Source organism: Cuculus canorus, chromosome 4, assembly GCF_017976375.1.
Source record: "Cuculus canorus isolate bCucCan1 chromosome 4, bCucCan1.pri, whole genome shotgun sequence".
Lineage (NCBI taxonomy): Eukaryota > Metazoa > Chordata > Aves > Cuculiformes > Cuculidae > Cuculus > Cuculus canorus.
Window position 1 is genome coordinate 3,861,535 of NC_071404.1, and position 23,245 is coordinate 3,884,779.

Below are 23,245 nucleotides of genomic sequence, written 5' to 3' on the forward strand. Positions count from 1 at the left end.
ACTACTAAAAGCGTTAAAAACAAGCAACTTCGGGCAAACCATATGGTAATACTCACAACGCCACAGGTGAGAACAAATATGAGACGCTCCATACAGTGTAATGTAAAAATAATCAGTTTTCAGCAAATAACAGTGCTTAAACACCAAACCAGCCCCGGGACAGACGAAAGGTGAAAGGGTTTTAATGCCTTTGACCTCAGTGTTCCTGTACTTTTTGTTTCTGCGTTGCTTTGACCTTAGAAATATCAAGAGATGGTTTTGACAGCAGCATCCAGAAGCTGCCCAGCTGCAGTATGGAGCCGAGTAAAGCTCCGCAGACATTCTGGGCTGAAAACATCACAAAATTCTGTGAAGGCACCTAAAAGATTGACGATGGAAGCCACAAACTCCATTTATGAGCAAGCATAGCGAGCACCCCAAACCGAACCCAAGGTAAAGGAAGCAGGGATGAAAACGAGTTATTGTGGGAAAGGGAAAACAAGGGTGATAGGGTGAAAACAGCAAAAGAAGAGGAGCAAACGGGAATTGAGGGATGCTCCACATGAAGCAAGAGTGGGGAGCAAGAGGGAGCTGCCTCAGCTGCAAGGCCAAAGGAATAGGCAAGGCATGAAGTGAAAACACCCCGTCAGCTTCTTTCTGCTCTTCCATAGCTCCACTTGAGCTCTAGTGGCTGGATGGTAGTTTTTCCCCTTCACTTTTAAACAGAATCCCCCCAGTAGTTCAGCAGTGAAAGCAAACTCATCCCTCTCTAAGAAGCAACAGTGAAACCGGCACGGTCCACTATCAGCGCCTTAACGCCCAGTAATTTCCACGCCCCTTGGAACACTGAATACTTTGGCTCGGCAGCAGCTTTAGAAACTCGTCTCTCCATCCTTTGGTGGTAATTAGGTTAAGTCTGTCACCAGCCAAACTGTTTTGGATTCCAGAGAAGCCAAAGAGGCTAAAAAAGGTTTTGTCCAAAAATGCTCCATACCAAACCTGGCTTCAAGGTCACGTTGGATGGGGCCTTGAGCAGCCTGGGCCACTGGGAGGTGTCCCTGCCCATGGCAGGGGGGTTGGAACTGGATGATCTTTAAGTTGCTCTCAACCCAAACCATTCTATGATTCTATGAAATTCATTCAAAAAGGGGAAAATACAAACCAGGAGCTGGTTGCATCATCAGTCAGAATACTTCCTGCTGCTAAGAAGGTAATAGAGCAAGAAATAACAAAATCCAATGAAGTTGTTCTTCACTGTTTTATCTCCCCTTAGAGCATAAACCCAATGTGGTTTTGTTTCCATTCCAAACCGTTTACTTGTTTCCAATGGGAGCACAACGCGAGGTCCCGGCATGTGAAGCTGCCCCAGCCCCTGCCAGCTCCGAGTTCATGGCACAAGGCGCGGAGCTGAACTCATTACGGCAATTCCTGTAATTCAAGGCTGGCAAACAATTCCTGGCCTGAAAATGGGACAGCATCCAATCGTTATCTCCTTTCTCATAAAAAAGTATTTAAAAAATCCAGCCTTTTTACTCTCCCTGCCTATTTACTGCACTGGCAGTGCCACGACAGCAACAAACTCCAGCAGTTCTCGCAGTTTTGCTTGCTGATGTTTCCTTTCATCCCAGCAAACGACATGTCAAAGCTAAACGAGCAATCAAAGCAAAGAAAGCATCCCGCTGCTGCCCTGACAGCTCAGCAAGCTGGCAGTTTTCTGAAGGTAAAGCTTTTCTACGCTTCTACTCAAGGCAACTATTTTACAGCTGGACTAGATGATCTTAAAAGTCTTTTCCAACTTAAATGATTCACGGAGTCAGAGAATCATAGAACGCTTGGAAGGGACCTCAAAACCCACCCAGTTCCAACCCCCTGCCATGGGCAGGGACACCTCCCACTGGATAGGGCTGCTCAAAGTCCCATCCAACCTGGCCTCGAACACCTCCAGGGATGGGGCAGCCACAGCTTCTCTGGGCAACTTAAGCCGGGGCCTCCCCACCCTCACAGAAAAGATTTCTTCCTAAGATCTCATCTCAGTCTCCCCTCTTTCAGGTTAAAATGTTCCCCCTTGTCCTATTCCTGCATTCGCTGATCAAAAGCTCCTTCCCAGCTTTCCTGGAGCCCCTTTCAATACTGGAAGCTGCTCTAAGGTCTCTCCAGAGCCTTCTCTTCTCCAGGCTAACCAAGCCAAACTCTCTCAGCCTGTCTTCATACGGCAGGTGCTCCAGCCCTCAGATCATCTCCGTGGCCTCCTCTGGACTCACCTCAACAGATCTGTGTCCTGTGCTGAGGACTTCAGAACTGATTCTAAGATTCTAATATGCCGTCACCTTACACTTCAGTGTTGGTGCTTTCATGCATCCTCACTAACATTTCTAACTCCCATCCATCAGTACTAAACTACCCCAGGACGTCCATCCCACAAAATAATTTATTAAAGAGCGCAAAAACCAATGAGTTTTCCCGTAGCTGCATTAATTGTGGTCCTATTCCACCCTGAATTAAAACACTGCTGATACGAAACCTTGGCTAAACACAGGAACCCTGAACACAAGCTTACGTTGAAAGGGTTTTGTTTGAATGGTTTCGACACACCTGATAAGAGTCTGTGGCAACAACACACCCTGAGATAAACCAGATGGGTTCAAATCTTCAAAACCCAATTAAGCCTCTCGAATGAGGCGGGGAAAACAAATACATAAAGAAAACACACTGTGCAGAACAAGACCATTTCCCTTGACAAATCTTTCAGCCTTCCTTTCCTCACCCTATCTTCATGCGTGTGGAGCAATCATCTCCATGTCTTTTCCAAGCTACCTTCTGGCTGGATGGGTTGCAGGGCTGATGTCTGTGTCCCAGCACAGCAGCACGTCCTGGAGCACCTACTGGTCTTCTGCTGGTGCTCGGAAAATTTAGGTCTTGCTGTTTCTTAAAGATACTGGAAGACGCAAAGAGCCGGGGCAAAGCTGTTTCAAAAGAGTCCTCCTCTACAAATTGGAGTGAACTGATCCAGTGGGAGTGTCCCTGCCCATGGCAGGGTGCGGAACTGGATAAGCTTTAAGGTACCTTCCTAACCAAAACTGTTATATTATTCGGTGATTTTTTTTTCCTCCAACCTTTGGGAAAACTGTGTTCAGTTCTGGACCCCTCACCACAAGAAGGATGTTGAGGCTCTGGAGCGTGTCCAGAGAAGAGCAACAAAGCTGGTGAGGGGCTGGAGAACAAGTCTCATGAGGAGCGGCTGAGAGAGCTGGGGTTGTTTAGCCTGGAGAAGAGGAGGCTGAGGGGAGACCTTATTACTCTCTACAACTACCTGAAAGGAGGTTGTGGAGAGGAGGGAGCTGGGCTCTGCTCCCAAGTGACAGGGGACAGGACAAGGGGGAATGGCCTGAAGCTCCGTCAGGGGAGGTTCAGGTTGGATATCAGAAAAAAATTCTTCACAGTAAGAGTCATCGGGCACTGGAACAGCTGCCCAGGGAGGTGGTCGAGTCGCCTTCCCTGGAGGTGTTTAAGGAACGGGTGGATGAAGTGCTTAGGGACATGGTTTAGGGAGTGTTAGGAATGGTTGGACTCGATGATCCAATGGGTCCTTTCCAACCTGGTGATTCTGTGATTCTGTGATTCTGTGAAAACAGAAATGCCAGCTTGCTGCATTCATTCACACACAGATTGTACAAGATACGGCCAACCTGCTGTAGACAAGCTGGCTCTTGTCCCCATTGTGCTGCTAAAGATCTCATGTTGCACCTTCCAAGCTGCTCCTAGCAAACCTGGGCTGCACAGAGGACGACTTTTTGGGCTGGATGGGCTTTTTCCCCCCTTTGTATGTTTATTCATTAAGGAAGTCAAAAGAGGAAGAGAAATAAAAAAGTTGCAAGTGTTTTACTGGATTAAAAATGAGACCCCGGCGTCTGGGCTGCGTGTTGCTCTGCATACGGTGTGTTCAGCAGCTCCAGCATCCCTGGCATGGATCTCGGGTAGACTAAAGTGCCCTGCAGAAGATGTTTTCAGGTAAACTCAGAACTTGTTTACCTCTCTACTTATATCAGCCCATATGCCGATATTTGACTACCAAATCCCTGATGAACGCCTCTCACATACAGTTGTGCATCTGCTGGCCTCCTGGGATGTGGCTCTTGGGTCCGGTGGCCACCTCTGCATGGGGCGAGCTGGCATTTCTGTTTTCCCAAAGGCTCCACCACCTCCCTGGGCAGCCTCTTCCAATGCTTCACCACTCTTTCAGAAAGAAATATCTCCTAATATTCAATCTAAACCTTGCCTGGTGCAACTTGAGGCCATTTCCTCTCGTCTTATCACTTGTCACCTGGGAGAAGAGGTCAACACCCATCTCACTACAACCTCCTTTGAGGGAGCTGTAGAGAGCGATGACATCTCCTCTTGGCCTCCTGTACTCCATGTTAAACAGCCCAAAGCCCTTCAGGCACTCCCATAGCTCCCATGCTCCAGACCCTTCACCAGCTCCATTGCTGTGCTCTGGAGACGCTCCAGCACCATGGTTTTTCTACCCATCGTTTCACCAAACCCCACCTCAAAGGCTGTTGAGTCACTAAGCCAAGCTTTATCCACTCGAAGGCAACCAGGAGCGTTTTTAAGACAGACCCACACAATGTGGCTTGTGTGATAGAGTTGAACGGTGGTTTCAGCTGTGATTTCCATGCACGCAGGCGATGGAGCTGGGGCAGAGACACCAAGCGACCCTTCAGGAAGCAACCCAAGAAAAAGCTCCAGCCAGATTTCTAAAAATGGTATCATCGCATCAGACAGCAATGGGATGTTCTTCATTCCTCTGCACAGACGCATTTCTGAGCTTTGGATATAAATACAACATTGTTATAGCTGGAATATTGTGCTTTTCTTCTCCGGGTCACAAGTTCAGAGCTACAGAAAGTCACGCTGCTCAAAAAGCAAGAGCTCCTTTGTGGCCATCATTAACACTTGTATTTCCCAGCATCTTTTTTGTTGGGCTTTTTAAGAGGTGGTGGTTTGCATCGTGAGATCTGCTACCAGTCACCAGGACACCTCCAGGATACCTCCAGGGGCACATCAACCCAGTCCTGCTCTGGCTGAGCATCAAACAAGCCCTTACTGGACTGGACAGTGCAGAATAACGCTTTTCATGGAATTGTTAAAGTTGGAAAAGACCTCTAAGATCATCAAGTCCAACCAGCAATACAATACCAACATGCCCACTAAACCATGTCCTGAAGCGTCACATCTACATGTTTTTTTAATACCTCCACCACTTCTCTGGCAGCCTCTTCCAATGTTTCACCATTGAGAAGTGGTTTTTACTCTTTCAGTAAAGAGACTCTTGCTAATATCCAGTCTAAACCTCTCCTGCTGCCACTTGAGGTCGTTTCCTCTTGTTTCCTTTCACCTTGTGAGAAAAGACCAACACCCACCTTGCTACAACCTCCTTTCGGGCAGTTTTATTAGGTGTCCCCTCAGCCTCCTTTTCTCCAGACTAAATAACTCCACGTCCCTCAGCTGCTCCTCATAAGACTTGTTCTCCAGACCCTTCACCAGCTCTCCTCTGGACACGCTCCAGCAGCTCAGTATCTTTTTTGTACTGACTTTTAATGCAAACGAAAGCTGAACAGGAGGGGAAAATTAAGCCATAGCAGCAGAGATCGAAAGAAAAAGGGTGTTCCCTTCTGGCACTGGTGCTGCAGCACTTCAGTGTGTTCATGGAAGAGTTTCACCTCCAGGGTTGACTGTCAGGCTCTGATTTTAGATTTGCTGTCAAAATGTTTACGAATAAATCCACTCAATTTTATACAGAGCAAGGAACTATCAAGACTTTTACTTGGTTCTATTTATTTATAAATGGCTTAAAACAACATCCACCCACCCATACTGGGGTTGCCCTCGCAGGAACTCCAAAAAGGCAAGTGGCCAACCCTCTGCACTCTGCAAAGAGAAGGTTTAAGTTCTAAGGGATTGCTCGGCACTTTGCAGTGAAGAATCACAGACCCACATCGCCCCCAAATATGTCTGAAGTCCACGGGGACTCAAAAGGTCAGAAGAATTATGGTACAAATCTCCACACACACATCAGGTTTGAAAGCATTAAGGATCTGGTAAGGGTGTTATGACATTATAAAGCGGCTACAGGGCAAATTTCTGGAGAGACAGCCCTGGAGGAGCCATGTCCTGGTCTGTATCACTCAAATTCCCCCAAACAGTCAAAGACCGCAGACCCAACCTCTTTCCTGCAGGAGTTTTTGATGTTTCTATTTGGGGGTAGAGGGGACAGTAGGACAAAACCTGCGGAACTCATCATGGTGGTGGCAAGATTCCTGCAATGTTACACAAGGAGTCCTATCATGGGAATGTTGTAACCTTCGGACACACTGGAATGGAAACCAGAGCCAAAAGTCATAGATGAGACCTCCTCATGGATGGAAAATCTTTGACTGAGCTGTGGTGCCAGATGTTACGCGCAGCTGTGGAGCTTCGCTTTAATCCATCACAGTGATCACCCATAGTCTTTAGACAACCGAATGGAAGACAGCTTGGTTGTCTTCAGGGATTTCTGTTTTATTTCATTAGTAGGCACCCTGCTCCAGAAGAAAAAGAAGTAATTTGGTTCTCTGGAAGGTCTCTCCCTATCACCATATACTTTGTTTAAAAACACAAAATGCCACCTTAAATGGTTGAGTTTAGGTTTTACACTAAAACCACACATTTTCAGTTCACAGAATCACAGAATCACCAGGTTGGAAAGGACCCATTGGATCATCGAGTCCAACCATTCCTAACACTCCCTAAACCATGTCCCTCAGCACTTCATCCACCCGTTCCTTAAACACCTCCAGGGAAGGCGACTCGACCACAAGCAAACCTCCAACCAGGACTGCCTCCCCGCACAGACACATGATTCCTCATAGAATCATGGAATGGTTTGAGTTGGAAAGGACCTTAAAGATCATCCAGTTCCAACTCATGCCCCTTGGATATGGGACACCTCCCACCGGATCAGGTTGCTCAAAGGCCCATCCAACCTGGCCTTGAACATCTTCAAGGAGGGGGCGTCCACAGCTTCCCTGGGCAACCTGGGCCAGGGCCTCACCACCTTCACAGGAAAACATTTCTACCAAAGATGTAAACCAAATCTCCCCTCTTTCAACTTAAAACCATTCCCCCTTGTCCTGTCCCTGCAATCCCTGCTCAAGAGCCCCTCTCCAGCTTTCTTGCAGGTGATGATTTTGTTTCATTACTGAAGCTTTACAAGTAAAAATTCATAGCTGGGGAGTCTCTTGAGTTGTAAACACGATAACTGGCAGCAACTACATCAAGTGTTGCACCAGACATGGCTTTAAGTAGTTGGTGCAGCTCTCCGCATTGTGTTCACCAGGCTAGGATGGGCTGTGTTCATCACCAGAAGAAAATCCTACCTGTAGAAAGCCAGCTTGGAGGCTCCTGCCCCATCCACCAGAAAAAGCCAAGGAGGGAGGGCGTGCAGGAAGCACGAGGGTGACGGATCAAACAGCTGATTTGAATGGAAGAGGTTTCTCTGGTAGGGCTAAATGTGCCCCCCCTCCCCAAGATCATGTTCTGTGCTGCATCAGGCAGTACAGAAGGGAAACCTGTTTCTCCAGATCATATCATCATATGATAGAACGGTTTGAGTTGAAGGAACCTTAAAGCTCATCCAGTTCCAGGCCCCTGCCATGCGCAGGGACACATCAAACTGGGTCAGATTGCTCAAAGCTCCATCCAACCTGGCCTTGGTCAGCACTTGGTGCCTGAGACGATCTCCCAGGCTTGACAGCAGGAAGCACTGGGGCAAGAGCAGGAGCTTGGCATTGCCTCTAAGCCCAACTGTAGCCAAGACTGTAGCTTTGGGCACTGGAACAGCTGCCCAGGGAGGTGGTCGAGTCACCTTCCCTGGAGGTGTTTAAGGAACGGGTTGATGAAGTGCTTAGGGACATGGTTTAAGGGATTGTTAGGAATGGTTGGACTCGATGATCCAGTGGGTCCTTTCCAACCTGGTGATTCTATGATTCAAGATGCAGTCTCACCACTACAGTGAAACTCCTCCCACATGCCAGGGTCCAGGAGAGCATCAGAAGACCCCATGTGTTGATGGGTCCAGCCCACCAGCAGCAACAGCTGCAAGAGGCTTTATTAAGGCAGGCTAAAAAACGAGTGGCCATGGCATATGGGACATGGTTTAGTAGGCACGGGGTGCTGGGATGATCTTAAATGTGTTTTCCAACCTGAATGATTCTATGATCTAAATCTAACTCTTGAGACACATGGCTGCTCTTTCCCAAATCTCAGACTTCTCACAAGCCTAAGGAAAAACAAAGCAATCCATCTGCCACCTCTTAGGGAAGGTACATGCTTCAGCTAAGATTCTCCTGGGAAAAAGAAGGCTAATTTGCTTTTTCTATTTCCACTACTGGCCTGCAGCACTAGCAGACCAAATTGTTTCACCCTAACCAATCCCTATTTTCCTTACCATCCTAAACCTTGACTATTCAAATGAAGGCTTTGCTACAGAAACCTTCACTGGTGGTGGAATAATCATCTACAAGCACATGTACACATGGGGTCTGACTGTGTATACATGTAAATCCACAGCGAAGCTTCCAGCATTTCCAGGGCTCAGGTTTTGCAGCAGCTTCAGCCGGGACTGAGTGCACTTGTGTTCTCACAGTAGATGTTAAGGATATCATACAGCCAAGCTCAAAGATGCAGGGGAACTTCTGGGCTGAATAAGGATAAAAACTGTGCTCGGAGGCCATGCAGGATGGGGAAGTTCCAAGAAGGCAGGTTGGGAGGAAGAGACCTCCTTGAGCTGTCCAGGAATATTTGGGATTATCCCAATTGACACATTGCAGCTGTAAAAGCTTTTTGGATGAGTGAGAAGGTGATGTGCACACACCGAGAGTTGTTCTCTTCCTCTAAGGCTGTGTCATTGAAACAAGACGGCAATGTTGGCTCAGAAACCCTGCATGCTCCTAAAGGGTTAAAACGTAGTTATGGAGACCGGCACGATTAAAATTCTGGTAGAGTATATTTAAATCGCAGGGAAAGCTGAGCTTGTCCAACTGGATTGTCAGACCACAAGTTCCCCCAAACACAGCTTTGATTTTCCAACACAACACCCTAAATCCTTTTCTGCTTTTATAAAACACATGTGGGATCACAGAATCCCTAGGCTGGAAAAGACCTCTGAGATCCTCAAGCCCAACTGTACGTGTCCACTACTAAATCATATCCCTAAGCACTTCACCCACCTGTCTTTTAAACACTTCCAGGGATGGGGACTCCACCATCTCCTTGCACACGTTCCCTGTTGCACAACAAGGCAAGAGGAATAGTTCCTGATGGATCAGTATAAACCAGAGGTCATCGCTCTGGAACGTCTGGGAATATAACTAGCAATAGACACAGAAGGTGAGCTTGGTTCCCGCTGGCCCTGCTGCCTTGAGGGCTACCCACAGCTGTACCATCTACTGATGTGAGCTCACGAGTGGTTTCGCTTCAGCACAGCATCTGATGACAAAGAAGTATGAACAAATATGTGAGAAAAACATTAAAAGTGAGCAATTTTTGTGGCCCATACAATCAAACCCAGGATTCATTCACTGGGTACTTTGTTCTCCTCTTATGGAATCATAGAATCACTAAGGTTGGAAAGACCTCTAAGATAATAGAATCATAGAATCATTAGAAAGACTTAAGAGATCATCAAGTCCAACCGTACCTGTCTACTACTAAATCATGTCCTCAAGCACCTCATCTACCTGCCTTTTAAACACCTCCAGGGATGGTGACTCAACCACCTCCCTGGGCAGCCTCTGCCAGTGCTGGATAACACCTTCTGTGAAGAAGTTTTTCCTAATGTTCAATCTAAACTTCCCCTGACACAGCTTACGGCCATGCCCTCTTGTAGTATCACCTATCACTTGGGAGAAGAGACCAACACTCACGTCTCTGCAATCTCCTTTCAGGGAGCAATAGAGAGCAATAAGGTCTCCCCTCAGCCTCCTCTTCTCCAGGCTAAACAACCCCAGTTCCCTCAGCCTCTCCTCATAAGACTCATTTTCCAGTTCCTTGGGGTTAGAACTAGATGATCTTTAAGGTCCCTTCCAACCCAAACCATTCTATGATCATCAAGTCCAGTTCCCAGCCCAATGACATCGGCCAAGGGCTCAGCTCTTCTAGGCAGTACTTTCGGGCCAGCAGCCTTATCTGAGGAGTGAACTTAGAGATGGGAAGTTATCTACACATTCTGTGCGCACACAAAGGTCACCTTTGAGGTCTTCTTCCAAATGCCTCATTTTCATAAAGGTGTTTTTAGTTCACTAAGCCTTTTCTCTGATTCTCTGAAATACACTCTGCCCTAAAGCCACTTCCTATTATTTCTGTGTCCTTCTGTTCCTCCCACGCTGCTCTACCACTTCGAATAATTGCCACTACTTCGACACTTCTTTTTTCTCAAGCCTAATCTTTTGCCACTCTTGTTTTAAATTGTGCTGCCAGGGTGACAAAAAAACTGAATGCATTTTGCTGAGCCTGTGGAGGCAGGCAGCAGCGGGAGGGGAGATCTCCCTGCAGCGAGAGGCATCACAGAATCATGGAATGGTTTGGCTTGGAAGGGACCTCAAAACCCACCCAGTTCCAACCCCCTGCCACAGACACCTCCCACTGGACCAGGCTGCTCAAAGCCCCATCCAACCTGGCCTTGAACACCTCCAGGGATGGGGCAGCCACAGCTTCCCTGGATAACCTGGGGCCTCACCACCCTCATTGTCATGAAAAATTTCTTCCTAATGTCTAATCTAAATCTCCCCCTTCCAATTTAAAGCCATTCCCCTTTGTCCTATCACTCCAGGCCCTTGTAAAAAGTCCCTCCCCAGCTTTCCTGGACGCCCTTCAGGTACTGGAAGCTGCTCGAAGGTCTCCCTGGAGCCTTCTCTTCTCCAGACTGAGCAACCCCAACTCTCTCAGCCTGTCCTCATAGCACAGGTGCTCCAGCCCTTGGATCATCTTCATGGCCTCCTCTGGACCTGTTCCAACAGTTCCATCTCCTTCTTATTTTGAGGATTCCAGAATTGGACAGAGGACTCCAGGTGGGGTCTCACAAGAGTGGAGAAGAGGGTCAGAATCCTCTCCCTTGCCCTGCTGGCCACACTGCTTTTTGACTTCTGGGCTGTGAGGGCTCATTGTCGGCTCATGTTGAGCTTCTCATCAACCAGCGTCCTCTGTGCAGACATCACCACATGCTTCAGATCTGCAACTATATGGACATCTAAATGCACCGTACCCAGGCACTCCCAGTTATTCCTTCTGAAGGGGACTCCACACCACCACATCCCTTCTCTGCTGCGCAGTCACCACTCTGACACAGGAATGACTTTGCAGCTTTGTCCCACACATTCATTGGAATGGCAGGAGCCAGTTCAATGGACTCACAGAAAGGCAAGGGGAGGAATGGGCCGAGAACAAGGCTGCTGCTTCGCTCCCGACAGCAGAAAGCAGCATGTGCCAACCATGAGCTGCTTTTAAGTCTCCATAAGAAATCCACCATCGCTGGTTCCAGGACTAAAAACCATCAGTGGAAGCAACACGGTTAAAAAACAATCTGCATCTTTGCTAAAAACCAAAGTGTGTCTTTGCTAAAAGCCACACTTCATGGGATTTCAATCCTATAAAGAGGCCTTTTGAAAACAAAGAGTGAAGGTAAGAACATTTCAACCCAAAGCAAATCCCAGAAGCAAAAGCCTCCTTTGATGCTGTTGGAGGTCAAGGACTATTAAGCATCCCAAAAAGGAGTAGATGATGTGATGGGACATGAAGGGATGGTGTATGAGTGCCGGCTGGGGAGATCTCGGTCCTCACTATGCTGGTGGGTACCCAAGCCCTGGAGGAGCTTTCAGAGAGGAAAGGCAAACAGCCCCGACGGCCGAGCCTCGCGCAGTAACCAGTGGCAACTGTGCTTAATCCAGCCCAGAGACAACCCTTGCCAGGCTCATTCATACCCAGCTCACGCGTTGAGCACAGTCTGTGCGGGGCCACCGCTACGGCACAGGGTTGAGGTTTTTTTTTTGATTTAAGTTTAGTTTTAGAACAGGGGTTTTTTTTTTAGTAATAACCATATTTAAATCAGTTTTTGCAAAGATGCTGTTTTTAATAGATGAGGTTGGGGTCAGCTTCAGCCCAAAGCATACACAAAAGCTTCTTCCTCTGCACATTCACTGTACAAAATACCTTTATTTCAGTGCTTTATTTCCATAGCACTGGAGAAATGACGGAGAAAGGAGCTGCTCTAATGCTGACACTCTTGAATTTTTGAAAGAATTCCAAGAAAGAACAGAAGAATCACATTGAAAAGGATGAAATCAGCAGTTGCTCTGCCCCGTATCGGGTCCCAGCACTGGAAAGCCACCTAAGTGACAAAATGATGCTGATATCCCACCACGTACTGGGTGCACTGATAGCAAGGAATGTAAAGACTGGAAACAGGAAGAAAAATACATATTTTCTACTGAAGTTTCAGAAGGGATGAGTTACCAGACACACAGCCTACAGACTTGAGAGGAAAGCATCCCGGCTTGGATCAGAAGTGGTGTGGCCAGCAGGAGTTAGGGAAGGGATTGTGCCCCTGGACTCAGCATTGGTGAGGCTCCATCTCAAATCCTGGGTTCAGTTTTGGGCCCCTCACTCCAAGAAGGATGTTGAGGGGCTGGAGCGCATCCAGAGAAGGGGAACAGAGCTGGAGAAGGGGCTGGAGCACATGGGTTATAGGGAGCTGCTGAGGGAACTGGGGAAGAGGAGGCTGAAGGGAGACCTCATCAGTCTCTACAGCTCCTGGAAAGGAGGTTGGACTGAGGTGGGTGTTGGTTTCTTCTCCCAAGTAACAAGCAACCAGATAAGAGGAAATGGCCTCAAGTTGCATTAGAGGAGGGTTAAATTGGATATTAGGGAAAATTTCTTTACTGAAAGAGTGGTGAAGCATTGAAAGAAGCTGCTCAGGGAAGTGGTGGAGTCTCCATCTCTGGAAGTGTTAAAAAAAATGTGTACACATGGCACATTTGGACATGGCTTAGTAGGCACACTGGTGTTGGGCTGATGGTTGGACCGGATGATCTTAAAGGCCTTTTCCAACCTTAATGATTCTATGATTCTATGCAATTTCACTCAATTGCTAACCCAGATTTTTGGTAGCTTCTTCAACAGTCTCTCACGTGGTTTTGAGCATCCTGATCCAGTGGGAGGTGTCCCTGCCTATGGCACGGGGGCTGGAACTGGGTGATCTTTAAGGTCTCTTCCAACCCAAACCATTCTATGATTCCACAAAGCCCTGAAAGCAGACTGGTTCAGTCCCATAGCTGATCCAGCTTGGAGCAGGACACTGGACTGAAGATCCACGGCCTTATTGAAGCACTTGAACCAACCTACAAGCCTGTCTTTCCAGGCATTCCATCAGCAATTAAAGCCTGGGCCACCAAGTCAGCCTGCCAAGCTACAAACACAAAAATCAGGAGGACAGAATTATTTGGTCTGTGTAAAAACAGGGAAAGAAGAGAACAGAGGTCCTAACACCTCATTTAAGAGATATCCCGGGGCTACGATGTCAAAAACCCTCTGAACAACCTGACGTCCCCCCTTTCATGAGATTCCCCTCCTCGCTACGACGCTTTCCCCCCAGCTCTGTGCACGCAAGCTTTTCCGTCGCCTGCCCAGCCAGCCCTGGAGATGTTATTCTTCTGGGGAAAAAAGGAAAGAAAAATCCCCTCGATTATTTATGCCGCTCCCTAAACAACACCAGCTTTTGTCAGGGAGTGTTTTACAGCTCAGAATGTCACATTGAGAGTCTGGTCATGCCAGTAGGAAAGGCTGCCGCTGCCACGTCCCAGCATAAAATGCTTTATTCAAGGCGCACGGAGACCAGCACCACGCAAAACCTTAAAGGAAGCTGGTGGGTGTGACAGCCACATTTTGTACAATGATATGAAAAGAAGCAGGCAAGGGGGATTGACTTTTTGGGGGGTTTGAGGTAGGAAAACCCACAAGGAGCATCGTGCAGAGCCAAGTGAGTGACCGAAAGTGTTGGCTCAATGTGGCTCCAGAGGAATTGCACGGACAAGTGTGGGGGTGAGCAGAGCTGGAGATTTTGCCAGTAGGGTCCAGGGAGAAAGCAAGGAGGGAGCATTCGCTGTGGAGAAAACGGGGCTGGCTCAGCGGACAAGAAACCCGTTTCCTGCCTGATTGCGACTGTGAAGGGAAACAGGGCTCTGGAGGCATGCGTGCAAACAAAGCACAGCTACCTTCAACTCCCACCGCGCAGGAGCAAGAGCTTGGGAGCGCCCGAAACTACCGAACCACTGCAAATTAAGGAAAAAAAAGAAGTCAAAAAAAGCAACAGGCCCTTTTCCACTGTGAGTTACGTTACAAAGCCAAACTGGCTGGGTTGCAATCTTCCTCTGCCGCACCCTGAATGCCAAGTTTCAGGTTACTTCACCCGACGTACCTGCAAGAATTGTCTCTGAAGCACGTTATTTCTACCGTCTCCGGTAACACCTAAGCTCTTAGAGCCAGCCTTTTCATCTGCAGATCTTCAAAACCTCCTGCAAAGCAAGCAAGTGTCATTTCCTTCACCCTCCCACACCCCCCGTGCACCGACGAGGAAGTCATAACCCCAGTGAAATAATAAATATCACCCAGCGAGAAGGGAATGCAGTCAGCGATAGGAAAGCCAGAGTACCCATGTTACTCTGACCTACAGGATCCATCCTTCCAGCTTCCAACTCAGGAAACAGCTTTTCATCGCCAGGTATCAAAGCTCCTCCCAGTTTTGGCATCTCCACCTCTTCTGCCTGCAGAATTAGTTTAAGCACTAAGGGGGTTGTTTTTTTTTTAACCAATTCATGGATGTTTGCACCATATCCAGCATCGGTGCTCAGAGCTTTTCCTGCCGCTGTCACGCATCTCGCAAGTCTGTTTGCCATCAGCAAACATCCGAGCAGTAATCCCGGACTTCCCGCTTCATTTTCTTGATGACTCCCCCCCCAGCGACTCCTTCAAAGCCCACAAATCCAGTTTACCACCTTTCATGATGGAACCTGTGGGTGTTTTATCATTTTATCTTCCCCGTGATCACAATTCACCATAACAACATTCAGCGAGACCTGTTAGAAGCTTTCCTGATACAGAAGCATAGACTCCACCACTGTCTCTGCCCAAACCATTTTCCCTAACGTCCAAATCAAACCAACAGTAAACCTTTTTGTTTATAAACGCCAGCCCACGCTGCTGGATGATGCTGTTCCCCTTATCATTGAGGTCCCCATGTATTTTTCCAGCGACACCGCGCTGCTGCGTAAATCTCTTGATTTATGCAAAACTGAATTCCTTTTCCACCCATTTCATGAGCAAAGGCTTTCACTTTTCCTCAAGCTGTAGCCGAACGATTAACTGCGTGATGACTGGAAACGCAACACCGCCAGGAGCCCTGCGTGTTGCTCCTTTGCTATGTGCTACACAAAAGCCTTCAGACTTCAGAGTATGAGAACATCAAAGGGCATCAGAAGTACAGACAGTTTGAGATGTGTAACATCACCTACAACAGAGAGAGCTCCATGCAAGCAATAAAGGCTCATAGAACGGTTTGGGTTCGAAGGGAACTTAAAGCCCATCCAGTTCCAACCCCCTGCCGTGGGCAGGGACACCTCCCACTGGATCAAAGCCCCATCTAACCTGGCCTTGAACACCTCCAGGGATGGGGCAGCCACGACTTCTCTCAGCAGCCTGTGTCTCACCACCCTCACAGGAAAACATTTCTTCCTGAGATCTCTCATCTTAATCTCCCCTCTTTTAGCTTAAAACCACTCCCCCTTGTCCTATCCCTTCACTCCCTGATCAAGAACCCCTTCTCAGCTTTCCTGGAGCCCCTTTCAGTACTGGAAGGCTGCTATAAACTTAGAGAAACCACCCAGGTAAAATGCAGCTTCCTGCTTTAATACAGAAGATTGGAAACCAACATGAAAGACTACTTGCAAAATCTCTTGGAAATATTTTACCACTAAAATCCATATTGGATTTGGATTGCAGATATTGAAAATTCGATCTAGCAGACTAAATGAAATAAAACACAGAAACTGTTGTAGCTGCAGGGAAACTGCAGTGCAAACATTTGAAAGGTGTGTTAAATGACAAACAAGAAGGCTTGGTGCTGAATCAGGGAATGTGTGTATGGTGTCCATCGCCATCTAACTACAATGTGCCCATCACGAGCATATTTTTCTGAAAGAGAAAATGAAGTCCAACTCCTGTAGGTTGTTTAAATATCTGATAGGAGGGTTTCTAGATAGGAAAGCCATAAATAGACCCAAGGGTTGGAGGATCTCTCATATGAGGACAGGCTGAGAGAGTTGGGGTCATTCAGCCTGGAGAAGAGAAGGCTCCGGGGACACCTTAGAGCAGCTTCCAGTACTGAAAGGGGCTCCAAGAAAGCTGGGGAGGGGCTTTGATCGGGGAGTGCAGGGACAAGATGAGGGGGAACCGTTTTAAGCTGAAAGAGAGGAGAAACAGATGAGATATTAGGAAGAAATGTTTTCCTGTGAGGGTAGTGAGGTCCTGGCACAGGTTGTCCAGAGAAATGGTGGCTGCCCCATCCCTGGAGATGTTCAAGGCCAGGTTGGATGGGGCTTTGAGCAACCTGGTCCAGTGGGAGGAGTCCCTGCCCATGGCAGGGGGGTGGAACTAGATGGGTTTTAAGTTCCCTTCCAACGCAAACCAATCCATGATTCTAGGGTAAAAAAAAAGCTACAATTTTAAAATATTCAATGATCAAATCTGACTCTGGTGAATGTTGCACTCACCATCCTCCAGGAAGGCATAAAACCTCTGCTCCTGTCTTTCCTTGGGCTTGCACCACCACTGCCTATCACGTGTCCTGCCAAGAAGCTCTCCCCACAGTCCTCATAAAAGGACTTCATTACACAAAATGCCAAGGCAAAGAGAAAGAATGACTTAAAAATCCAAATAAAGCTCCTTTTTTTTTTTTTTATTTTTACCATGTAATTGAGAATAACAAACATATCTGTGGTTTACAGAGGAGGCAATAAATTAAGGCTACAGTCACAAATCAGACCAAAAAAAGATACTTAAGTCATTCAATCCACCAACCTAGGATGGCTGTGGCCTCCTGGGATGCTGCTCAGTTTGGTGAAAGACTTGGAGTCCCACACTACGGAAGTACAACATGAAGGACATCCTCAGAAGTGTTTCTTTATTAAATTAAGCCAGCTCTGGTGCATTCAGCACGGCCGCTTCGGTCTGGTTGCAGCAAAACCAAACAGTCTTTAGCAAAAAAGTTTCTATTTATGGGCTGAGTACATCATTCAAAAAACAGAAGTTTGATCCTGCTTGTATTTTTCTGCACTGCTCAAAAAAGATAGCTGTGACATTTCAGTTTATATTAAAAGAAATTGGTACTTAATATCTTTTTAACTTTAAATTGGTCTAAAAACACCCATTTCAACCCATTAGGAAGCTAGAATTGTAGAATCATGGAATCATTGAGGTTGGAAAAGACCTCTAAGATCATCAAGCCCAACCACCGTGGCTACTGAGCCATGTCACAGAGTGCCGTGGCTAACGGTTTTTGAATACCTCCAGAGACGGAGACTCCACCACTTCCCTGGGCAGCCTCTGCCAATGCTTCACCACTCTTTCACCAAAGACATTTTTTCATCCAATCTAAACCTCTCCTGGGACAACTTGAGGCCATTTCCTCTGGCCCTATCACTTGTCACTTGGGAGAAGAGACCAACACCCGCCTCACTACAACCTCCATGCAGGGAGCTGCAGAGAGCAATGAAGTCTCTCCTCAGCCTCCTTTTCTCCAGACTAAACAGACCCAGTTGCCTCAGTTTCTCCTTTATACCCTGTTCTCCAGTCCCCTCCCCAGCTGCATTCCCCTTCTCTGGACGTGCTCCAGCCCCTCAATGTCCTTCTTATACTGTGAAGCCCAGCACCTGCACTTCCCCGCTGACAAAGGCTACAGCAGAAGGGTCCCAGGAGAGGACCTGCAGCAGCAGGACCTAAACCTGGAGACAGCAGTAACTCTCTTCTCTTTCTGCTCCTCTCACCAGACACTGCAGAGTTAAAAAAAACCTCTCAATCTCCTATTTTCTTGTCATTTTTCATTGAGCTGTACCCCTCAGCCCACACTCAGAATGCAACGGGTGCCTATTTCCCTAATTTTGGTCAACAAAAACATTTTAGGAGTGGTCACTGAACAAAATTTGTATCAGAAACGGTGTGACCAGCAGGTCCAGGGAGGTTAGTCTCCCTCTGTACTTGGCACTGGGGAGACCGCACCTTGAATACTGTGTTCAGTTCTGGGCCCCTCACCACAAGAAGGATGTTGAGGCTCTGGAGCGTTCCAGAGAAGAGCAATGAAGCCGGTGAAGGGGCTGGAGAACAAGTCTTATGAGGAGTGGCTGAGAGAGCTGGGGTTGTTTAGCCTGGAGAAGAGGAGACTGAGGGGAGACCTTATTGCTCTCTACAACTGCCTGAAAGGAGGTTGTGGAGAGGAAGGAGCTGGGCTCTTCCCCCAAGTGACAGAGGACAGGACAAGAGGGAATGGCCTGAAGCTCTGCCAGGGGGGGCTCAGATTGGACATCAGGAAAAAATTTTTCATGGAAAGGGTCATTGGGCACTGGAACAGGCTGTCCAGGGAGGGGGTGGAGTCATCATCCCTGGAAGTGTTTAAAAGACAGGTAGAAGAGGTGCTCAGGGATATGGTTTAGTGGCAGATAGGAATGGTTGGACTCGATGATCCAAGAGGTCTTTTCCCACCTAGTGATTCTATGACTCTATGAAAACAACTTGAGGAGGGTTGGGTGTTGCAGTAAGTGTTTTCTTTAAAATTGGGTTATTTTGTGATATTTTGAGTTTACTGTTTTGTATAAAAGCTTCAGCCAGACACACCTCAACTCATGGAAGTCAGTACGGAAGAAAAAAGCCCTACAACCAAAGCACCATGGACTCTGCACTGGTTCCCATTGCATTTCCAAGGAAATCCACAATAATGTACATTGAGGTTGAACCTCAATGTTGAGCTTCAAAAAGGCCAAGTGCAAGGTCCTACACCTGGGCTGGGGCAATCCTCAGCATCAATACAGCCTGGGGATTGATGTAATTAAGAACAGCCCAGCAGAGAATGAGCTGGGGGTACTAGAGGCTGGAAAACTGGACATGACCCAGCAACGTGTGCTTGCAGCCCAGAAGACCAACTGTGTCCCGGACTGCATTAAAAGCAGTGGGACCAGCAGGATGAGGGGGGGGATTCTCCCCCTCTGCTCCACTCTCATGAGACTTCACCTTGAGTCCTGTGTCCAGCTCTGGAGTCCTCAGCACAGGAAGGAAATCAATCTGTTAGAGTGAGTCCAGAGGAGGCCACGAAGATGATCCGAGGGCTGGAGCACCTCTGCTCTGAGGACAGGCTGAGAGAGTTGGGATTGTTCACCCTGGAGAAGAAAAGGCTCCAGTGAGACCTTGTAGCAGCCTTCCAGTATCCGGAGGGGCTACAGGAAAGCTGGAGACAGAAATTTTAGTAGGGCCTGTTGTGACAGAACAAGGAATAACGGTTTTAAACTAAGGGAGGGGAGATTTAGACTGGGTATAAGGAAGAAATTTTTGACACTGAGGGTGGTGAAACACTGGCACAGGTTGCTGAAGGAGGTAGTGGATGCCCCATCCCTGGAAATGTTCAAGGGGCTCTGAGCAGCCTGATCTGGTTGAAGATGTCCCTGCTCCTGTAGGGGGGTTGAACTAGATGACTTTCATTATCCCTTCCAACACAAACCATTTTATGATTTCAGAAAAGAGAAATTTTGGGTGAATTAAAGCCGTTATGTCATAGGTGAGTTTCTCTGAACAAGGATTATCATAAATAGTTCCTACACCTCAGCTGAGTGGAAGCTCATGCCAACAGACACCCCATGAAACACAGGATTTGGTCTCAGAGCAAGACGATTTGTTAAGACCCTCAACACTTTCCAGCGGGTTATAAGTAGGAGAATCATAGAATCATAGAGTGGTTTGGGTTGGAAGGGACCTTAAAGCCCATCCAGTTCCAACCCCCTGCCATGGGCAGGGACACCTCCCACTGGACCAGAATGCTCCAAGCCCCATCCAACTTGGCCTTGAACACCTCCATGGATAAGGCAGCTACAACTTCTCTGGGCAACCTGTGCCAGTGCCTCACCACTCTCATCGTGAAGAATCTCTTCCTAATGTCTAATCTAAATCTTCTCCCTTCCAATTAAAACCCACTCCCTCGTCCTATCACTCCATGTCCTTGTAAAAAGTCCCTCCTCAGCTTTCTTGTAGCCCCTTCAGATACTGGAAGGCTGTTATAAGGTCTCCCTGGAACCTTCTCTTCTCCAGGCTGAACAACCCCAACTCTCTCAGCCTGAGAGAAGACACCAAAGCTTAAATGAGTGATCCTTCCAGTGGGTAAATCTCAGACTTGGGCGATTGAGGCTGGGCTGTAGCCACCTCCCTGCACCGCAGTTGTGACAGCAGCACAACAGCATGAATATTTTTTTGTTACTCACTCCCTACTGAACGACGGCATTCAGAGCCTAAATTAGGAACACCAAAACGATTAACATTACCATTAACCTCAGCCCCACCCTAATTGCACTACATAAAAGCATACGTAACAATGACAAAGATAACATTGTGTGTCATAAATATCACACACAGGAATACAGCAGCCACAGCATTTGTTTCCTGACCCGGGAAAGCTGCTATAATTGCAGAGTATCGCACCCATGGAGGATTTAGATTTGGAAGTTGGTTGCCAATAGGCCATGTTTGCTATAATTTCACGTCAAGCTCTTAAAACTCTTTAAGATCCAAATCAACACTGAATCGACGCGATGCTGAGTTCTGCACTGTGTGGTTCAGCAGGAATTTCACGTTCTTGGTGGAAACAAATCAACATCATCCCAGGGATATAAAAGCTAGATGTGGCGATATCAAACAATTAGAGCAGAATTTGTGTGTTTGGGATTTTACAAGCCTGTTTAGCAGCTTGTGGCATCTAAACTAAAACCATCTTCACTCTTGGAGGCCCTCCATCCACATCAAAAAGATGGATACTCAGGAGAGGACTTCAGTTTGAAGTAATTTGTCTATCACACCATTTGGAGGTTTGCATTCGGAACCCCAAAGGGGCTGGGGTGAAATTACTGCAATTCACAGAAACCACCACACCCTCTTGGATGGATGCTCTGTCCCTCCTCGTGGAAGCCACCCTTGCAAGCACAACCCTCTCAACTGTTCCAGGACCTCTTTCTAGACAGAGAATTTAAACTGCCCAGATGACAAATTTGAGGAGTATAAATGTCCGTTAGGAAGGACATCTTCCTTCCTAAAGATGACGTACCTGACAAACTCGATGAGATTTGAAGTCTTGTCTTTATAAATCATAGAATAGTTTGGGTTGGAAAGGACCTTAAAGATCATCCAGTTCCAACCCCTCTGCCATGGGCAGGGACACCTCCCACTGGATCAGGCTGCCCAAGGCCCATCCAACCTGGCCTTGAACACCTCCAGGGATGGGGCAGCCACAGCTTCCCTGGGCAACCTGTGCCAGTGCCTCACCACCCTTAGGCTGAAGAAATTCCTCCTTATGTCTAGCCTAAATCTGCCCCTCTCCAGTTTGTACCCACTGCCCCTTGCCCTATCACTACAAGCCTTTGTAAAAAGTCCTTCCCCAGCTTTCTCGTAGCCCTTTCAGGTACTGGAAGGTCGCTATAAGGTCTCCTCTGAGCCTTCTCTTCTCCAGGCTGAATAACCCCAACTCTCTCAGCCTGTCCTCTTAGAGGAGGTGCTCCAGCCCTCGGATCATCTTTGTAGCCCTCCTCTGGACCATGTCTCCTCTCCTTACCTTTCCATTCCATGCTTCCAAGTAACATCAATACCAGTTTTTAGCTCTGTATGCTTTCCTACCAAGTGTAGTGAAGGTTAAAAATGACACTTTCACTCATATTGCTACTTCCCAATTAAAATTAACGGATCAACGTGACCCAGACAGACAGTGCTGGATAAGGGGTTCTCCAAATGAAGACACAAGCATTTTTTTATGCCCCCAAATTAGTACCATAAGCTGTTAGTATCTCACTATCCCTGTGGTAACCCACTAGCTTAAGTGTCTTCTCAGTTTCATCTTCACTTTCTCCCCAAGAAGAGCCACCAGTCCCCCATCAATCCCTTCTCCCTTACTTAAGGTCTTTTATAAATTATATAAAAGACTTCATTTTCATAGAATAATAGAGGTTGGAAAAGACCTCTAAGATCATCAACTTCAACCATCAGCCCAACACCGCTGTGCCTACTAAACCATAACTCAAAGTGCCACACCTACATGCTTTTCTGAACACCTTTTTCTGCGCTGTTTCCCTGAAAGTCATCAAGTTGAGCTTTCTCCTGTCACTGCCCTTTGTGCTTTAGCTGGTTGTTTGCTGCAAGGCTCAAGTGGAGAGGAAGACCAGCTTCCCAGAAAGGTTTCAATGCTGGGATGGCTTGGTGCTTAACGATAAATACCTCCCTCATTAGTATGCTGAGCTACATTAGTTCTGCCGCTTACAGTGCTGAAGCATTAAAGTGGGGCTAAATCTTCGATTTCACAGTTTGCAACATGATGCATGAGATACCTACAGGTCTCCAGGCCTGAGGTGCTGACAGCATTTACACAGCAGTTCAGATGTGTGAGGTGCTGCCAGTAAATCTGCTGATGCCTGTAAAAGAGACGGCGCGTGCTTCTGAGTGAACAGAGATGAACTCATCAGTAGGGGTTAATGCAGCAGAGGGGTGAAACAATTGCCCAGTATCACACGTGAGGCTTTGGTAACATCATGACCTCAACCAAGGAGTTGGCATCATCCTACAAATCAAACGCGGATTACCTAAGAAGCAAATGTACACTGCAGGCTTCCATCAAGCCCGGAAAGTCTTATGATCTCTCCACTTAGTGTCCCTGCTACTCAATTTTCATAGAATGGGTTGAAAGGGATCTTAAAAGCTCATCCAGTTCCAACCCCCTGCCATGGGCAGGGACACCTCCCACTGGACCAGAATGCTCCAAGCCCCATCCAACCTGGCCTTGAACACCTCTAGGGGTGGGGCAGCCACGACTTCCCTGGAAAATCTGTGCCAGTGTCTCACCACCCTCACTGGGAAGAATTTCTTCCTAATGTCTAATCTCAATTGT

The 23,245-nt window shown here is 47.4% G+C and overlaps 1 protein-coding gene across 3 annotated transcripts in view; it reads right to left on the reverse strand.

Annotated features, from left to right (window-relative positions):
* The window catches only part of PTPRA (protein tyrosine phosphatase receptor type A), a 151,550-nt gene that overhangs the window by 84,365 nt on the left and 43,940 nt on the right, over nucleotides 1–23,245 (reverse strand). For 2 of the 3 annotated variants that reach the window (XM_054065426.1, XM_009566861.2), the window contains exon 1: nucleotides 14,739–14,762. The exons of the other annotated variant lie outside the window; for it this stretch is intronic. In XM_054065426.1, the coding sequence (XP_053921401.1) occupies nucleotides 14,739–14,747 (9 nt within the window). In that variant the 5' untranslated portion in view covers nucleotides 14,748–14,762. Of the gene's footprint in view, nucleotides 1–14,738; nucleotides 14,763–23,245 lie in introns of those variants that run through there. 3 annotated transcript variants of the gene reach the window in all.